Source organism: Macrosteles quadrilineatus, unplaced genomic scaffold (assembly GCF_028750875.1).
Source record: "Macrosteles quadrilineatus isolate MER2022 unplaced genomic scaffold, UCM_ALF_1.0 Scaffold_2__2_contigs__length_208266976, whole genome shotgun sequence".
Classification (NCBI taxonomy): Eukaryota; Metazoa; Arthropoda; class Insecta; order Hemiptera; family Cicadellidae; genus Macrosteles; species Macrosteles quadrilineatus.
The window spans coordinates 118,616,229-118,636,859 of NW_026542595.1; the positions used below are offsets into that span (position 1 = coordinate 118,616,229).

Here is a 20,631-nt window from a genome sequence, read left to right on the forward strand (position 1 = left end):
TTATACAATTTGTGTTTAATTTTTATTACTTATCTATATCTATATTTAACTTAGGTTATGGTTCCCAATGTTTTAATTGTCACAAAAGTGTTTCAAAAGATGTTGCAACGTTTTTGACACATTTTGTATGATTAAAACAAAACATATGAATATTTATAGGTGAACCTATCTTAGCTTCGATCAATAGTCAAAAAAAGCTAGTTTTTCTTGTACTAAAAAAATATTGCCCAAGTTAATAAAATTTTCTTAACAACTTATTTAGAGTCCAATTTACAACCGCATCTACTCAGTGTTATTAATGTAAACACGACTTTTCCAACTTTTATGACAAAATTTCAATCTCAAAGACGATGACGCCAACTGAAGCGTAATTAATTATCAGAGTAAATATTGTGCTTATCTTTTCGCTAAGCGAGCTAGAACAGTAGGTTGTATTATAAAGTAACAGAGTGAAATGAACTCAATGGATTTTACAAACTTGGGAGATGTGGCAAGTTTATGCTTTCTGTTTCAGTTTAATTTTCAGTCAAACTCTCTGTTTCTCTCTAAAGACACGATGGAAACCTCCAAACTTGGTAACTTAATTGTTTGAAGCTACAACATTTGTCATCTTCAGGCGATAGAAGGACATAAATTCACTCCGACTTGTGGCTAGATACGTTTTTGTTAAAATGTATTTAGTGTAGTTCTTCATTATGTATTTACAGACTTTCTGACAATTTATGTTCTTCTATCGCCTAAAGATGACCCTATTGCTGGGTTGAAACCGGTCGTTGCTCATCAGTGACATTGATCACACTGACGGATTAAAGGTATTTTAACCTCTAGTATTCATATAAATTTGTTAACAGAAGGCAAAAACAACAGAAATGGAAATAATTTAAATTTCTAAAAATAGAAGGTATGCTTCCATAGTCATAAGTAGTAGACTCAAAACTTGGTCTGTAGAGGATTATTTATTCATAAATTATTTTTTTAAAAGGAAATAATAAATGAATCCTTCATTTGGTGTCACAACGGAGTTTTAGATAAATATGTGTTATTACTGACCGTCAATTTGAACAGTAATCAAACCACAAGTGTCTCGCGTAGAACAGAGCCCGCTCCTGTGTGTCACCGTTCGTACTACTAGGTTCCTGCAATGTAGTTCCAAGTATTTTAGAGACCAAGATGCAGTTTGTTATTGTGTGCTACCAATAAATAACTACTGTATTGTAAATATTAGTTTTTATAGTTATTTTAAACAGTTAAAAATAATTAAGTATTTTAATATACATAAAAGACATGACACAATCTATCTGACAATTGTCAGTCAAGGATTAAGAATACAAATATTCAAGTAAGTAAGTAAGTAATGATGCTTTCTAACATAAGGTTGACATTGGATAGTAACAAGAAGACCAACGTTTGGATTGTTGCTAAAACATAAAAATGTCTTGAAAAACACACACAAAAAAAGAATCTTTTCCACACAAAATCTTTTCCTTCTTCGCTTTATAATTGATTTTTAAAAGTCAAAAAGTAGCTAAAACCAGTCAAAATCCTAGGAAGACCACATTCGACAGCATGGATACCCGGTGGAAACCCACAACATTATTACGGACGACGGGTACATCCTCACTTACCACCGTATACCCCATGGCAAGCAGCAGCCCTACAATAACACTAACGGGAAACCTGTCCTTCTACAGCATGGGCTGGTACAATCCGGTGCAGATTTTGTTCTCGAACCTTTTAGTCTCGGTAAGTGACTTGTTTTTGGAAGCTTCAAATATCAACCAAAGTATGGAAAACATATATTTTTAATTTGTTCACAAGTCTAATGTCTTAACACTCTTTCAGATCCAAGGATTGTTCTGTGAGTTGGCTATAGGTATTTTTAAAATGTTTTCCCTCACGAATGCAAACATCCAAATTGTTTTCAAACCAATTTTGGTAGTAAGGATGACTATGAGTAAAATATTTAGATTTTGTAAATATCCAATGTCGTGACCTGGTAGTTAAAGTTCAAAGTCTGTCAATCTATTAAGAAAAAGATACTTTCTCAAAGAGGAAAACTAAATCATTTATCAAATGATAAATTATCAAAGGTTTCCTTCACTTAAAGCCATATGATAATTTATAGATTAATCTTCTCCTATGTTTTTGGACAGGATACCTTCTTGCTGACAACGGATTTGATGTGTGGCTGGCCAACTCGAGAGGAAACACTTTCTCTAGAAAACATGTTAGACTTGATCCAGACTTGGACAAAAAGTTTTGGGATTTCAGGTGACATTTTCTTGTTATGTTAATATTAATATTCTGGAGCTTACGATTGTTAGGTAGGTTGGAATTGATGAATCTAATTTTGACCCATAATTTTGGCAGCTTCCATGATATGGGGTACTATGACTTGCCCGCAGCTATTGACTACATTCTCCAAACAACCGACCGAGACAAACTCCTCTTCACTGGGTTTTCCATGGGAACCACGCTGTTTTTTGTTCTGGGAGCTTCCAGACCAGAATACATGTCCAAAGTTGAGGCTGCAGCATTGGTAGCTCCTGTCGCACATCCCTGGAATATTCCCAGTCTTATTGTGAATCTTGTGAAAAATATTTCCACCTGGCTTGCAGTAAGTGTTCAAATTATTCTTGTAATATCTTTCACTTTACTCAATCACTTTGGTTAGACAGTAATGCACTTTGTTCATGTATTTTAACCCCTCTGAAACACCACCACTTCTGACTGCTTGTTAAACGAACACTCTGTGCTTCTTGGAAATCCATGAGATTTGAGCCATTGCAATGTGCGGCAATGGGGCGTGGAATAACTGGGAATAGGCTCAGTGCCAGCACATCATGCAAGTAACGGGGGTTGCCCATGGCAGTGCAATGTCCAACTTTCGCGTCAATAGAGACAAAAGATTTTGAGGACCAACACAAAAAGAAGTAAACTTGACTTCAGAGAAAGTTTGTAGCATGAAAAAAATATCCCAACCCCTTAGTCGCCTTTTACGTCAAGCTGGTGTGCGATTTTGCACGTTTTACGGTAGGCTGTGTGTCCTATTCTAACCCCGAAAACCACACAGGAGAGTGGGGGGGGGGGGGGGTATTTGGACCCTTTTAACTCCATGGATTTGCAGTGCTTTCATTATACATACCGATAGTCAATGATTATATCTATTTATCCTGCTTTTTTCCATCTTGTGAACACAACAATTGTAATTGTATTAGGAAAAGAATTGTATTAGTTTTTGTTGGACGCACACACTACACACACAGAAAATATATGCAATTTGCAATGAATAGCAAAATATCTAAACTAAAGTCTAATTTACAAAGAATATCAAAGGGTCTCATCAACTTCCATACCCACAGATTATTTCAGTTGGGCTTCTACCACCAACTTCTGCCACAGGTAGGTAAAAACATCAAGAGTTGCACACCAGACCTGACTGAGACGAGCAGACAACACTGGTCAACCAAAAGCCAAAGTGTTGTCGGACTTGACTCCCAGATTGCAGCACATGTCACATAAGGCATTCACATTTTTAATGCAAGCCTTTTATAGCCTGCTTTTGTAGCTTTTAGATAACACTAGCTGGCCCGACAGACGTCGTCCTGTCCTATTGTGGTTTTATGTCACATGCTCGTTCATTTTCAAGATGAGCTCGTTCGCATGGCTCAATCACGTCCTGGTTGAAGTTCGTTCGCTACGCTCACTCACCTTTAGGTTGGAGCTCGTTCGCTGCGCTCACTTGCCTTCAGGTTAGCTCGTTCGCTACGCTAACTCGCCTCCAGGTTGATGTTCGTTCGCTACGCTCACTCACCTTTTGGTTGCAAATTAGCTGTTCTCATAAATTAAAAATAAATATAGTGCTGCACCCTGTTCGTAAACCTATTAACTTTTTAATTCTATTGAACATCATAGAATCAAATTGTTTAGTTGCACCAGCTGTTAAGATTCTTTAATTCCATTTAAATATGAGTACTCATAAGGTTAACATGGGAAACTCCAGAGCCACTGGGGCGGAGCCCTATTGACGGATCTGCACCAAACTTCACACAAACCATCCTTGAATAATACTTAATAATGCCTGAAAGTTTCATTACAATCTGTCGAGCGGTTTTGGAGTCCATAAAGGACAAACATACAAATATACAAACATACAAATATACAAATATACAAACATACATTGGATTTTATATATATAGATATACTTATTTTTCAGAGGAATAAATGGTAATACTTTATCTTATTTGCAGCCAGTGTTTTTTCCTGACATGACTCGTGAGTTTTTACCGCTCTCAAAGGTGTCAGTCTGGGCTCAAAAGACTTTTTGTGATTTTTGGCCAGTAAAAAAGCTTCAGATTTGTGAAGAATTTATGAAGTTGATTGTCGGATTCCACCGTAAGGATATTGACAGGGTAAGGGACAAGATAGTTCATAGATTTTTAAGTGTCAGTGATATCTAAATTGTTAATGTTTAAGAGTATTAAGTTAGCACAGAGATTTAAACCACATATTATTTTTAAGGCAACTGTGATTGTTTTTATCATTCACAAAACTTTTTGGATAGTTTTTTCCATTTATTTGTTTTTTATTGATTAAATTTTTAACAAGTTTTTTTATGAATCTCTTAACTTTAATAGTTGGAGAAAACATTCTTAAATAATCAGCAATATGATAAATACTAAGTAATTGTGTTTTGATACTATGAGAGAGTTAACTGTTAATTTTTCTTCATTGATCCGTAAGGAACACAAAGCTTAAAATAAATAAATAATAAAATAAAATAAATAATATTTCCGTGATAGTGACTTTAACAAATAATGAATATTTCTTCATATTGTTAATCATACTAAAGGTTATTTGTTTTCTGTAAACTTTAGGTTCCGATATCACACATACGGAAATTTTACCCAGCTGGAACATCTTTCAAGACATTTGAACATTTTAGACAGATAATTGAAAAAGGTAAAATAATTATAATATACAGTGTTTAAGGTATTTTTTTTTCTTATTTACGATTCCTGACAACCACAGTTTTGTGGCTTGACCATTCCCAAGAAAAACACAATCACACACAAAACACATTGTCACAAACATTTAGTTGTCACAATAAATTTATTTAAGTACCGTATCTAAAAGAAAAATATAAAAATATTACAGCCAGCCCCAAGTATTGGTTAGAAAACTAGTTGATTCTATCGAAATAAATTACTCTTTCACAAATCTTTATAACTTTAAAATTATTTAAATATTATTACAGTATTATAATATTCAGAAGTTTGCATATGAATCCATACGTGTATGTTCTACAGTACTTAAAAGTGAAACATAGAAACAAAATACGATTGTTACAGCAGATAATACTTTGATTCATGTGTAAGAAGTTAATAATCTTTTAACAATTTTAATTTAGTGACGAAACCTATTACTAGTATTTTTTAAAAATATATTACAAATTATGTTTGTAAAAAATTAATTTAATTTTGTCATAGCTAAATTACTTAGGAACACAAGTTAAATGGAATCATGTATCATAAAATAATTCATAAATCTGTCAAAAGTATTAAAATTAACGTAGTTCAAAGTACACAGTTAATGGCAAAAAAATATTAATATGTTTTTTTTCGTATATTTTCTTCCACAAAAGAAAATAGGATAACATTTAAAACAGCCTGCAGTTGTACAGATGTGAAACCTGCAGTACATGCATGTTTTGATATTGCATCGGTCACTTTGCAGGAGTTGAAAAATAATGCAAATATAAGTTAAAAAACTACTTTAATTACTTTTAATTACAAGTTTTTTAATGTGTATTTACATTATATTTTAAAACTTATTCCTAGATATTAGATATTAGTGCACTTTTAACGGTAGGCTAAACATTTAACTATTCTTTTGTAACCTTAGTGCAGAGACATTTTTTCATTGGAGTAGTAATTAATTTTGAGTATTACAAACACGAGGACCTAAAAATAAATATTTGTGTATTTGTTTTGTTTTTTGGTAGGGGGCTAGCTTAGTTTAAAGAACCCACATGAGGTGCTATGCTTTTACGGTACTGTTATTCGGTAGTTATTCATCCTGTCCCAATCTTAAATAACAAATAAAATTTACAGAAAATGATATAGTTCAATTGTAGGTTTGATTTTATCCAATTGTAGATTAAAATTATATTTTTTTAAGACCATCAGCCTAAGGAGGAGCCCCTCAAAAACTCTCCTGCTACCGGCAATGAGGATGGGGTTGCTCTAATATAAAAATACTCATCAACAATAATTAACATTACAGACTTTGCTCAGTATGACTATGGAGACGAGGGTAACTTGGGGACATATGGCCAAAAGTCACCCCCGACCTACAATCTGTCTCGGGTAACAGCCCCGATATACATGCATACCTCTGTGAACGACTGGCTAGCAGTGCCGAAGGTGAGTTTTTAATTAAAATTGATCTACAATGGTGGTAAAATCAATCATGGATTTTAAATATTCTTAAGTTTTAAACCATATAACTTGTAAAAGAATATCTATGTTTTTGGATACAACAACAATACACTCTATGAGTGATTCATTTAACTATGTCCTTAAATGTACCTTAAATATTTTAAAACAATGGGCAATAAATGTTTTGTTTATGGAAATATATTAGTAAAAATCCTATCAGACAAATTTAAATTCGCTTAGTCTGCAGGTTTGCTATGGCGGGGGTGTTTAATAAAAAATTGGCCACAGATGTGGTCGACAAAGTTGGGTCTAATATCCAAAAGTCACTGTTACAATCCAACTTTAATTTTTCATCTATAGGCCAACTTTTCAAAATTGTTGCAACTGTCCCAAAATTAATTAAAATTGTATCAATCAATTACTTCCTCAACATGTGACATGAATTCAAGGGAATTGAATTTTTTCACAAAAACAGGCTAGTCTTACCTCTAGAATTAGCCCCACTCAAATTTGTTATCCAGAATGCTTATAAGGGGCCGATTAAATCAAGGGGTCGATACGAAAGCTGGTTCACAGTTTTAACTAATTGATTTATTGAAGGCTCAGAGCGGTATTAACTTTCAGGAGCTATATCATCCTCACCTTCGTAAAAGTGTTTTGAGAATTTTGCCTTACCTATTACAGGATGACCCTGTAGGTCTGACGAGTATTCTAACCTGGCCAATTAGATAGTTTTATTAACACTAAGTATTTAGCAAAAGGCTGAAATATGTATGTACGGTAATTGACTGGGAAACATAATACATACAACATAATACATATTTGGAAAGCTATGGTTTTTTCATAGAAGATAAGAAAAATCTGCTTTCAAGGATTTTGCTTCAGCCACGTAACACATCCAAACATCGGTTTTCTTTGAAAAAATATGGTTCAACACACAGGTCGGATGTGTTTTGACAACCCTCGCTTATTTTCCTGATTACCTGTTATTCTCACTTATATTCACGAGTTAGACTTTTCTATCAAAAACTCATTTTAATGAAATATTTGGATGGACTAAGATGTGAAAATATTCAGTTTTTTAATCTTACTTTTGTGGGTGAATAAACCTAGAAAATTTGTTAAGAGGTGTTCTGTGTTTACAATGCACATTGAAATTTTATAATTTGGTTAAAATAACATCTTATATTGTTTTTACCTTTTAAACAGTGCTGATTCTAGTAACTAACAAATTATTTTTTTCCCAGGATGTACAGTTTACAGTGAAACTTATGCCAAACGTGAAAAGCGTCAGACAAATAACAGACCATCGGTTTAACCATATGGACTTCTGTTACTCTTCACTTGCCAAAGATCTGGTTTATAACAACATTATTAAAACTTTCAAGAGTTTTCCGACATCTACAAATGGGGATACACACTCTTATGCCAACTTTGAAAGTGAAAGTGAAGAAATTATGGAGATTCTAGGATCAATAGATAAGAAATAAAACATGAAATTGTAGACTTAACTATCAAGTACCCTGTCTTGCAGTCCAAAAATAGTGTTTGAAGTCCATTACATGTTTCGCCAAATATAGCATTCTCAAGTGGTTAGCAGAAACATTTTATCAAAATAGTTATTTCAAATACAAAAATATTTACATTGTGACACGCAAAATAAATCAACGAATAACACATTTAAACACGTAGGCCTACAACACATAACCCGACCAATGAATAACACATTTAAACATGTAGGCCTACAACACATAACCCGACCAACGAATAACACATTTAAACATGTAGGCCTACAACACATAACCCGACCAACGAATAACACATTTAAACATGTAGGCCTACAACACATAACCCGACCAACGAATAACACATTTAAACATGTAGGCCTACAACACATAACCCAACCAACGGCACTGACTGAGATAAACTAAAAAAATGGAACTTAATAATGAAATTGTAGTAGCTAAAAACAACATGAATAGCTTGAAATCCAAATAATTATTTGGAGTATGGGCATGTTTCCAATAATGTATAAAATGAATGATTTTTTATTGTTTCCAAACTTTGTCGAACACACCCAATAGATTAATTTTATTTATTATTTATTTAGGGTAAGAGATTATAACAAATTAGCAGAATATTTTACTTAAGTCCACTATCTTGAAACAAATTCTTTGTAATTTTTGTTTGGAAGCTAATAGGCTAATGTTTCATCACTACTAGTACCGAAAGTGGCATTTTCTGGAGCGTGCTGAAGTTTCACGAACACCAAATAATTTCACGTAAAAAGCGAAGCCGAGGATGGGAGTAATTGGAGCAAGTGGCGGAAAATCACTCTCGGTACAAGTTATGAACAATACTTTTCATCACGACGGATAAACACTCACATACAGAATTGATTGATATGACAGACCTCAGATAATTTAAAACAATTTATTTCTTATTTAAATAAAAATAAAAGCAACAAATTTATAGCAAACCTACATATAAATGAAAATAATCAATAGTATTTTTTTTATGTATTTTCATTTTCAACAACTATAACACATAAAATGCTCAACAGTGTCTGCTTCACATGTGCTCCACAACCAGGTGAGGACATAATATGCAATAATATATAAGATATTATTGAGGTTCTTTTAATCTAATGTCAACATTGTAAACGTAAACCATATATTTAAGAAACAAAACTGAATTGCAACACGATTGATAAACACGGAACCTGTAAATGTGCAGTTTACGACGTGTGACGTCATATCTGAGTGTAAGACGAAACTGGACAATTCACGCAGGTCACAGACGTGTGCGATTTCTTCTACATACACAAGGCCTTTCGTGTTTCCTAATGTCATGGGCATTTTCTAATGTATTTTATAACAGGAACGGTCCAAACCCAGGCCATGGTAATCCAGTGGTGACCTGTAATTAAATAGCATCAATCAGGAAAATAAACAACGCCATCTTTGTCCACAATCAAACCAGCAAACTTTGAATGTAAAAGATCTGTAACCACTCTGCTAAATAGGATACTGTATACAGTCTTTAAAAATCAAAATTTACTTACTTTAAGGGTTACATAGAGCACAAGGGCCTAGGTTTTTAGGATTTTTTGAGAGAATAGCAGGCTAACCTGAATGGGAAAGAGTCCAAACTGGCCCAGGAAACATAAAACTTTACACTATACACAAACCATTAGAATATTCCACTTCACTGACAGCATCTCAACAGCTGTCCACCATTTTGGATATGTCGAAAGAAAACAAAACACTCTCTTCTTTAGTTAAAAATGCTGCCAGTGACAGTGAAATATTCTAATGTTTTGTGTATATAGTGTAATGTTTCCTGGGCCAGTTCCGACTCTTTCCCATTCAGGTTAGCCGGCTATCCTCAAAAAATCCTAAACAATTTACTTACTTTGTTTTTTTATTTTCAAAGTTCAACGCCAGTAGCATTTTGTATTTGAGAATACTCAAAGGCTTGAAAGGGAAAGCTGTTCAAAGCCACTACTTAGTGTAGATATGCTTGGGTTTAAAACTGTCCCTCTTGCACCAAAGTCTCATACTCAAAGATTAAACAATTTTATTAGGCCATTAAGTTTCTACAATAGGCTACGTCAAACAAGTACAAAATGAACTCAAAATATGAAAAAAGCAAACCAAAACCAAACTGCTCTAATCACTAGGCTAGCAACGAACCCTAAAAAATATATTTAATCTATTTAATAAATGGCCAAATGGTGATGGAAAGAATAACACAGGCTTGTAAAAAGACACAGTTTGTATTTTGAATAAATATTATATCTTTAATCTAAACTCCGAGTGGATCAGCCACTATTCATACATAATACATTTCATCGAACCAAACAGACGTTTGTGATTCCTTCTTAGTTCAAACATAACTGAAACAAAATGGAAAAACTCAACACTGAGAAACAAAATGTACAAACAAAACTAACAGACTAAAGTACTTTGGCCTAATTCGGATCTAAGTACAGCCAACGAAAACTGACAAGAAGGAACAACAACACGTTTGTCTTCCGTTCTACGTAAACAAACTGCCACTACACGATATAGAAATGTCAAGATATATACAAAAATATACATATTACAGCTAAATATAACCCCACTAGATAATCTATGTATATTTAAACACTTTGATTCATCAATATACATCGCTTACAAAATAAACTTATATATTCATATGATAAAATATCCGATAACACGAAATATGGTAAATCAGCGAAAACCGAACATCACGTGCAGACGTGACTGATCGTGATCGTTAGAACACAAGGAACTAAACTTGTCTGCGCAATCGCAGAGACGTTATTCACTCCGGAAACACAAAGGATTGTGGGAAATGAAACGCCTAGGTAGGGACTCGACATAACCATGCAAAAAACTGGAAGAACCAAGAGAGAAAATGACAAATCATTTGCTGACTAAACGGCTACGTGATTCCATGGAAGAAGGCAAGTACTTAGAATAATCTCATAGAAAACTTGTATGTCAAATATGAATAAACATCGAAACATCCTTCAATATTGCTGTTAGGATTGTATTTCAAGTTACACTTAATGCGAGGACCACAGTAAAAAATTATAACTTGAAAATTTTAACATAACACAAACTGTTATATATTTGTTTTTGTTTTTATAGAAAGGTTGCAGTAAAATAATGTATAAAATATTACCGATTAAATCTGTACTAAAAACTTGAGTTCTTTGCTTTCGATTTAAGGAAAATATTATTTTAAACTTTATAAAACTAGTGTAGCACGGTAAAATGTAATTAAATAAAAATATGAAACTATTGAAAGGTAGGTTTATGTAGTAAATACTTATTTAATAAAATGTTATGGTATCAAACTAAGAAAAATTATCAGGATGCTGCTCATTTGAAAGAAAAGTTATTAAATTTGATTTGTAAAGTTGTTACGATTATGTCGTAACATCCTAAAATTTCAGGCGTTCACATTAATCTTGTGATGTTAATTTTACAGTGATGCTTTAGTCAGAGGAAACCCTTTACATTATATACAATGTAATGAAAAAAGTTTAAATAAATCTTTAAAAAAATATTTTTAGTGAATTGGATATAATTTGGGGTAGACTTATTCTTATTATTGTTTCACTGATTGGAAAACAAGTAAATTAAGTTATTTTGATAGAAATTTATTGTTTAACAGGTATATTTTCTGTTGAACTAAAAAAAAAAAAAAAACAGAAAATTATTTACCATATTGTTTGCTAACCCTTTAGTTTGTTTGATACTCACAGGCCCGAGGCCTATACGGAAAGGAAAATGCAAGGTAAAATAATATCAGCCGAACTTAATCGTTGAAATTTCAAATATTTGTGAATAAAGCTATTTTATAAATTTTTTTAAAAAATATTCAGAAAGTCTTGTTAAATCCACTTTTGTTTAAAAGTAAAGTTTTCTTTTTAATAACAATTTCTCTAGAAAATCAAAACGGTACAAGTATTTGAAATAAACACATATTGAAAATGATTGTCAATTATTTAGAAAATAAGTAACATATCTATACACTTTAATAAAACATATCTATGGTCAAATCAACATGATTTTGTCAAATAACTCCATACATCTAAATGTCCTAAGTGGTTTCCTCAATTGATCCTGGCTTATGTTAGAACTGCGTGAAAACTAAGCACAGCACCACTTCATGTAAAAAAGTAGCACAACCAATACAAAAAAGGCACAACCAATTCTCAAGCATTGAAATAAAGTCTGATTATGTAAACATTGATTTGTACCTTCTAAACATGTCCCTGAGCCCAGAAATCAACATCGGTAAAATGTTTCACACTACTAACACGTTAATTGTCGTTAATTTGTCAAAATAAGAACTAATGAAATTTATTGCAACATTATTGTACCAACATAATCGTAAATATGCAGAAAACAGTGTCAAAATTGTATTAGATTTCTATTGCACTTACAGTTTTCCAATGCAATAAAAAAGGATGAATCAAAATGATGCAAAGATAGAATAACTAAATTTCTAGTGAGCAACTCAAATGTATTTTACTGTAGTCTAATTAACATTTAGCCTGACGACAAATTTAATTTTTATCATATGTTTCTATATAGTTTACATTTTGAATAGAGGTGCAATTTAAATTTGAAAATATATGTCATATAAAATAGTATTTAGCCTGACGGCAAATTTAATTTTTATCATATGTTTCTGTATATTTTACATCCTGAATGGAGGTACAATTTAAATCTGAAAAAATATTTCATATAAAACAGTTTGAAAGTATTTGTGATCCAATAACTATAAATAAAGATACAAACATAATTTTTTTTATTAGCCTATTCAAAGAGACTTTAATTCTTAAAATATAACCTTTTATTATCATCTTAAAGTTAAAGCCATTAGGAGTAAAAAAAACTTAAAACAATTTGACCTCAGTTTAGTTTCATCAAGCTTTAGCATTCAGTATCCAAAGTCAATGGCAAAATATGTGAGGGCAAGAATCTTTTTATTTAATCTCAATATTAAAGAAACAAAACTATAATATTAATTTACGATTTCACAGTAGGAAATTAAAGAGGTTGTAATGTAAAGACAGATATTTGAAGTATTTAAGTTAAGATGTGATTAAAGTATTAACTTTAAAATCTTTTTAAAATATACAATATAAATATTTAGTAAGCTAACAAATTTGAACAAGCAAACATAACAGAACAGGTTCATTTTACTTATTACTTTTATTAATATTAACAATATGAACAAAACTTTCATCAATAACTATTACTAAATATTCACTTTAAACCTTAAACAATTATTTTGAATACATTCAATTAAAATTCACACGATACAGTTATTCTCTTACAATATGAAATAAAAATGTAAAAATGTAAAAAATTTCAACCACAAAGATTGTACTGTTCATTAAAAAAACACTTTTGTAACACAATTCATTATTCAAAAACTCTTAAAATACTGTACCTAATTAAAATTTAAAAATAATTTATGAAATGCAGGATTTCACTTGCTGAGAAGATTCAACGTCCATCCAGTTTATTAAAAAACTAATTTTTTAAAACAGAAATTTAAAAATAATGTTAAAAATTCTTTAAGAAAAAAGACTAACATTATTTCAGAGACAGCACTTCAAGAAACTTAAATTCATAATATGTTCCAATTTCATAATGGCAATATTGCATCATAATTAAAAACTTTACTAATATTTATTACCTTTTTAAATTAGTTAATCAATAACTTGACCCATGAACAAACCTACACTAGTCCAATACTATGTACATTTCACATTATCTATAAATTATTTGTACGTGGCTGAATTATTATGTTTAGTTGAATGCACAAAAGAAAAGAGAAGCCAAATGTACAGGTTAAAATTACATTAATATGTTGGTTTGGTGAACAACTTTAATGATGTGGTCCCTACGGAAATGGCCATTAAAAATTTCAAGCAAGTTGGAAAAATATAATTTTTGAAAATGTTGATGATATGATTATGGTTTTGATAGACCTCAGACGGTTTCAAAATCAACCAATAAATTTTTTTCCTCTTTGTTTGAAGAAAAATTAGAATGATTATAAAATCATGTAGGTAAATTGTAATGCAATTGTAAGTATTAACATTGTCTGGCATTCAAAAATAATAAAATATAGACTCTAGTGTGTATTTTTGAAACCCAGACAAGATTAACATACACCATTTGTCAGAACTCTCAATTATCAATCAGTACAAATTTACGTCCATCAGTAGTAAAGTAATTAATAGTAAGATCAAGTTTTTGAGACTGGCTCAGCATTGTAGCTAATATTTTCCAACTTGGCTCAAAATAGTTTCCAGTAAAATTATTTCAAGGATAGATACAGCAAGGAAACAATAAAAAATTAAATAAGGAAGACGACAATTTAACAGACAGAACTTGGACTTCCTTCCAAATAAACAGGTTAAACAATCTTCATTATGATAAAAACTTTGCATTGCATTTAGTATAATTTGTCACTCGATCGATAAACTCTTTACTCATGCTATACTCAAAACTAAAACATAACTCTTTAGGAATTTCTACATTTACAAATCAACAAATAAAACAAAACAATGTTGGTGTCTTCCAGCGGTTCTAAACCGACAGACTTCATTAAAGATGAAATAAATAAATAAATAGTAAATACAGGCTAAAACATATAACAAATAGGAAATAATATTAATACAATACCAAATGCTAAACGAAAACGTAAAAATTCACTTTTGAGCAATGGTGCGACCATTCCATCGTTTAATGATTTTGCGTCCGGTAGTTACGAAAGTTTCGGAGTTCCGTAACATAAAAAATGCCCGAGGGTAACTGTGTGCGAGGCGGAGAAAATATTTGGGCTTAAAGTTGCTTCAGTCTGCTGATTCCGTGACGAACGTAGCGAACCAAGTCGATGAGCGAGCTGTGCAACGTCAGTGGGCCACACACTCTGTCCAGCTCGATGAAGAAATCTGCAACAAATATAACACGGTGAAGTTTGGTCTATAGTAAACCAACTCTGGACTACTGTATATGATTCAATTTAATTCTCCAAGACAGCAATGCTTGGTTGGCTGTTGGATGGGCTTGTGTTGGACAGCGATGTGTTTTAAGCAGAATAATAATGCAAGGTAAGTGCAGCTTTGTTACAGTAGACTCCCTCCTATCCAGACTCCTTGGGACCAAGGTCAGTTTAGATAACTGTTTTTCCGGTTAACCGACGTCCAAAAATCTTGTTACAACAGATAGTTGAAATGCAGTATTTGTATACAGTATTTAACTTAAATTTAGGAGAGAACTGTATTTAGACACGTAATCACTGGTGTCAAATCATTCCCCATAGAACAGTCGTTTCAGTACCGCCCACATCCTGCCGATCTAGTCCGATTAAACCGATGTCCGGATGAGAGGGAGTCTACTGAACTTGCCATATCATCTGTTTATTTAGCCTTGATTTACAAAAATTCCACAAAATAAAGACAAGTAGGCTTAGATTTTGTTGAATAAACAAGAATTAAATTTTGTTAACGTCATGAACACCAATGAGTCCACCAATTAATCTCCAAAGCCCCAACTCAATCAATCGATACATAGTACAGTAGAACTCCTAGTATACGGATCAATTGAGATCATACCCCATCGCCATGATACAAAATCTGGTGAAAGACAGTGGCACTAGTCAGAAGACTCATTTCCTGCCGATTGATACATCACTACAATTGACTCTCAATGATGGACACGATTGGAACACATTAAAATAGAGTAACGAATTAACAAAAAAACATGATACATAAAACTTTCAGAGTGTCTACCAGATTACTCTTATGGAATTGCCGACTTTTCGTTACCATTTTTTTTCATACCGACCAAAAAATCAATCGATTCTCCATGTTACCTCACCTTTTTCGGTCTCACGGTCATTTTGAGTTAAGGTTCTTCCGTCTTGTTAATATTATTTACCTTTGTGTTTGTTTTTGTAGACAAGAGCGTCTGCCTGGTCCCACAGGTCGAAGCTGGCGACCAGCGTGTTGAAGTGATTGTTCTGCCGTTGCATGTCCCGATGTATCTGCGGGGGGACAGGGACGAAGGGTCCCAGAGTGGGAGGCGCCCCGCTGCTGTAGCCGCTACTCTGAGACCCGACAGACCCAACGGAGCCGGCGGGGCTAGGTGTGGGTGAGAGAGGGGAAGGTGTGCCTTGGCCACCTCCACCCACCTCTATGGTGGTCGGCGGATTAGCCTATGGATTCATACAGAATTAGATTGTATTCTTATTTATAAAAGATAAACGGCACTTTCTATTTTCTATTCCATTGTCAATGTATTGATTCTTCTCTTGTAGTAAATCAACTTATTGATGATTTAATAAATTTGATTAAACCCAAAAGCAACAAAGTTTGACAATTAAAGATGAGACTAGTACTGGAAAATTGTAGAACCTCACCTTTTGCAGGTACTCGTTGAGAACTTTCTGGTTTTCCTTGACTTCTGGGCGACACATCTTAAACAGCTTGAGGTGAAGCAGCGATTGACATCGTAGGCTGCGAGAAAATAAACATTAATAAGTGAAGGCTGTCAATGTACTATGATAGCATACTTTTCTTATGAGTATGACAACCTTTGAACTAGAAACAACCAATTTTGTTATTAAGCCTTGGTTTAAATAATAATTAATTGTTAAGTAAATCTTAGTATAGTTCTTTACCTTAGCACCACAAGCTTGTTATGCAGACTACAATGAGGCTGTGATCCAGGACTGCGGAACTTGCTGGAAATGTACCTGAAAAAGGTTTATTTATCAAAATAACATCTATTAATCGTATCTATAGAGAGTTTAACAAAACTTTTAAGCTTAACATCAGACAATAGGATACAACAAGTCTGTAGTATAAACACTTAGAACATAATGAAAATGAGTTTTTTATCCTTCTGAAACTATTTCTGTCTTCCTTCCTTGAGCTCCCTCTGTCTAAAAACAAAAACCACAATAACAAATTCTTATTCAAATGTAATTTTTAGATAAATTTAAATCTACAAGTCACTTAATTTTAAATATCCTTTATATCTGAGACCACCCTGAAAAAAGACAAAATTTAAAATAAACTAAGCATAGTAAGGTTCCAGACAGCTCAATTATCATTGTCTTCCAGTAAGAGATCAGATTACAGCAAAGCTGTGTACGTACATTACCTGCGACCGTGATGTAATCGTCTTGTACATATTCACATACACTTTCTGCGATCGTGAAAATAAAGCTCTGCTCAGCTGGACTCCTGAGTTAACTTTAACATAAATGACCTGACTCCAGCTTGGCCCGAAAATTGGCCTGAACAAACCTGAAAATATCAGGGACACGCAGACCCCAAAATAGGCATCAATTTACTCTTTCATGAAAATATTTTTAGACCACACAAATACTCCTATCCTAACCTTTTATGTGGTACTAGAGCTATAATCTAACAAATTAGTGATGGTCAAAACCAGAAATTTCGAATCTCAAAACCTAAACAGGAAACTTTTTTACTTAGCTGGTTACAAAGGTCAAGGTTACAAAAAATACACATAATCATAAAATGTTAAGTATGCAATCAAAACTGAAAGAGATCGACTCCTCCTAACCGTGACATAACAGTGACTGATAATCTTAAAACCCAATACAACATAATTTTTTATAAACAACCAACAACAACAAATAAATTAAACTTATAACACCATCATAAACATGAATATTAGATTAATTAGAACATTTAGTGGTCAATATTTCTTTGTGTTTAGTAAATATTGATGTTAAACTGAATTGTACCAGTTATAGATTTTAAGATACCTTTTGAAGTTCAGAATAAAATTTACTTGTTTCATAGTGTTAATGGTGATATTTGCTCTGTTGCTACCAGCTTGTTTGGAAACAGTGTTAAAAACAATAACAATGACACAAAAAAATGTCAGCAGTTTCAAAATTAAACTGCCAAAATCTTCAATTTCGAAACTTTTGAATCTCGAAACTTGGTGATCGAATCTCGAAACCAAAACTTTTCCTAAGTTTTGATGGTTTTGAGATTTCAGATTCGGTTTTGACACATCACTATACCGAATACATACTTGATAAGATTCAGTGTGTCCTTGTACATGGTGTACGGAGCCTTTTCATTGGTCGGTCTCTCGTTCTCCATGGTGTTGCCGGTGAGGAGGAAGAACAGCACAGCCTCCAGGTACTGCATACACTGTGCCGTGTGGTCCGTCTCTCTGTCTGCCATGTGTTTCAGTCTCTTAGCCTCCAACAGGTACTGGTCTCTGTAAACAAAACGGATACGTGAGAGATAAACACCAGAAGCTATTCCCACGCAACACAAACACTGTCTTCATGCCTCAAGCAAGACTTAACAACGTTTCAGATGTGTCTGGGTTCCCCTTCAGTTGAATTGTAGTTTTACCAAACTGATTGCTGCGACACATCCATATGTCATTGAGTATTTAGCTAGTAGAGGACAAAATCATCTTAAAGACCAAGATTAGACGGCATAATTGACCTTGAAAGTTTAATACATTTTAGTTTAAGCCAGGGAATTTTTACCAATAGATAATTGGCAAAGCATTCTTTTGGCTATTGAATTGATAAAAAATAAATAAACCGACACTAAATTATCAATGTGAAGAGTCAAGTGTGTTTAATTTTCGACAGAAATAGTATGGTAATTTAATTATACATTACCAAGTCTTCCTAGATAGGCTTACAGGGATATACCCATTTTTAGATTCATAGGCTTTGAACGATGTTTAACACAACGACAAAACACTATTCTTCACCATATTCTTTATGTTAGTGATTCATCATGTTAGTAATGGGAGTTGCTTGAAGACCATTATTCTACAATATTATACAGGGCTATTCAAAAATATCTTGAAAAGTATAATTTGGAAAAAAAACACCATTAAAAAGAGAAAATTTCAAAGTTTGAGTTACACTGATTATAAATGCTCAATACGTCCCACCTATGCTGCATGGCAAACATCTAAGCGATAGCCGAATTTGTCCCACAAACGAGACGGCATCTCATGTATCACCATAGACAAAAAGAATTAAATATAGACTGTCAGCCGTGCTGGGGTTACCATGGTTACCATAGGTTCCGGCGCACACCGCTGTAGTTTACGTAGCGCGTACGCCGTAAATACATGGCGCTCCAAGCGGTGTGCGCCAGAAGCTATAGTAACCGCAGCACAGCTGACCGTCTATATTTAATTCTTTTTGTCTATGGTATCACTGATTGCACTGCTGCAATTTCTTGAAATTGCCTAAACCAACGAGTTATGCTTTTTCTAGTCGACGGTTGTATACCAAATTCGAGGTGAAAAGCCCGCTGCACTGTAATAGGAGACTCAGTTTTTGCAGACTCTGTAACACAGAAAATCTTATGCTGCAAAGCCATCTTACTAACAACTGATGGTACAACAAAATGGCTGACAATTGTTACGATAACATTTTTGGCCATTTACAGAACTATGGTAAAAAACGTTGAAATTTCCTATTTTGAATGGTATAAAGTTTATGTCTGCCCGATTTATACTTTTTGAGAATCAATGTCATGAAGTTGGATCCATATTCATTTTTGAATAGCCCAGTACTATGGTTTCCAAATAGGATTATTTTCAAAAAGGAGACTAATGTTAAACTTAATTTGGTAAACTCACTTGTCAGTGTCGGACATTTCAGCTTCGTCTGCCTCAAAGTACGAGAAGTAGACTCGGGACGGCTCTTGCCGCTCGTGATTGGTGGGGGGCAGTGATGGGGCGGGCGTAGGGCCGGACTGCAACAAAACCGATAATATTACAATAATTGTAAACCTACAAATCATAAAAATAACTGGACCTTTGTTAACAATTCACTACCACTAGTGGAATGTGGTTAAGTTAGGTTAGGTTAGGGTTTTCTAACTCAATGTTAAATTCTATACTAACCCAACCTAACCAACGTTTAGTTTACTACCACTTTGATTGCTAATAATCTATTGCTCTAATACCTCGTGGTAGTGAATTTACGGAAAAGGTTCAAATAACTATTTCATTTTGTGATGAGATGAACCATTTTGACAGATCTTTGTTAAAACTACATGTGAGCAAGGTAGGATGTTGATCATGTAAATTTTTTAGCGATAAAATACAAATTTTTGATTGTTTTAAGAGTACATTTTTTATTTTTATTACTAATAGTTTTTGTTCAGTGAGCTGACGGGTATTCAGGTCTAAGCAGAAAATATTCTGCAAGTGTGAAACATGAACCGTAAACGCAGCATGTTATCTATAGATTACTGGAAAAACGAAAGGTTGCTTCAAAGAAAACATAGCAGGTAAAAAGTCAAATATTTTGAAATTCATACGACTTTGTTCATTGGCAAACATCAAGATAACTCATTTCCAATACCACAGTCCTATATAGTCTCGTTTGTCAAAACAACAAAATCATTTATGAATAAAATTGAACGTTAAATAACACATTTCAGACTCGCAAGCAGTAAGAGAAAGATTATATTGTTACATACCCTGGCCGAGTGTTTGCTGGTTTCTTGTTTCCGCTTGTTCTTGTAGCGGTCACGCGAGTCTCGTGAAGACGAGGAACTGACGCTTGGTCGTCGCTCACGCTTCACTACCACACCGCTGCAATACAGACAGTGATACAA

The 20,631-nt window shown here is 33.3% G+C and overlaps 2 protein-coding genes across 3 annotated transcripts in view; one reads left to right on the forward strand and one right to left on the reverse strand.

Annotated features, from left to right (window-relative positions):
* Positions 1 to 444: 444 nt before the first annotated feature.
* Positions 445 to 7,951, forward strand: LOC128985772 (gastric triacylglycerol lipase-like). Its single transcript, XM_054405630.1, has 8 exons — positions 445 to 575; positions 1,548 to 1,743; positions 2,154 to 2,271; positions 2,371 to 2,617; positions 4,251 to 4,412; positions 4,878 to 4,962; positions 6,286 to 6,425; positions 7,688 to 7,951. The coding sequence occupies exons 1-8, from the start codon at positions 486 to 488 to the stop codon at positions 7,928 to 7,930; spliced, it is 1,281 nt and encodes a 426-aa protein (XP_054261605.1). The 5' UTR covers positions 445 to 485; the 3' UTR covers positions 7,931 to 7,951.
* Positions 7,952 to 10,199: 2,248 nt separating this feature from the next.
* Positions 10,200 to 20,631, reverse strand: part of LOC128987398 (AF4/FMR2 family member lilli-like) — a 221,841-nt gene continuing 211,409 nt past the window's right edge. For both annotated transcript variants that reach the window (XM_054408227.1, XM_054408228.1), the window contains exons 13-19: positions 20,494 to 20,608; positions 19,646 to 19,761; positions 18,056 to 18,247; positions 16,662 to 16,736; positions 16,401 to 16,497; positions 15,920 to 16,196; positions 10,200 to 14,931 (exon numbers count right to left, since the gene is read on the reverse strand). In XM_054408227.1, the coding sequence (XP_054264202.1) occupies positions 14,822 to 14,931; positions 15,920 to 16,196; positions 16,401 to 16,497; positions 16,662 to 16,736; positions 18,056 to 18,247; positions 19,646 to 19,761; positions 20,494 to 20,608 (982 nt within the window). In that variant the 3' untranslated portion in view covers positions 10,200 to 14,821. The remainder of the gene's footprint in view (positions 14,932 to 15,919; positions 16,197 to 16,400; positions 16,498 to 16,661; positions 16,737 to 18,055; positions 18,248 to 19,645; positions 19,762 to 20,493; positions 20,609 to 20,631) is intronic.

Excerpts from the sequence above, each read along its gene's own strand:
- LOC128985772 (XM_054405630.1), top strand. The coding sequence starts at position 486 with ATGTGGCAAGTTTATGCTTTCTGTTTCAGTTTAATTTTCAGTCAAACT. Across the intron at positions 576-1,547 it reads GATGGAAACCTCCAAACTTG|GAAGACCACATTCGACAGCA; the intron begins GTAACTTAATTG and ends TCAAAATCCTAG. Across the intron at positions 2,618-4,250 it reads ATATTTCCACCTGGCTTGCA|CCAGTGTTTTTTCCTGACAT; the intron begins GTAAGTGTTCAA and ends TCTTATTTGCAG.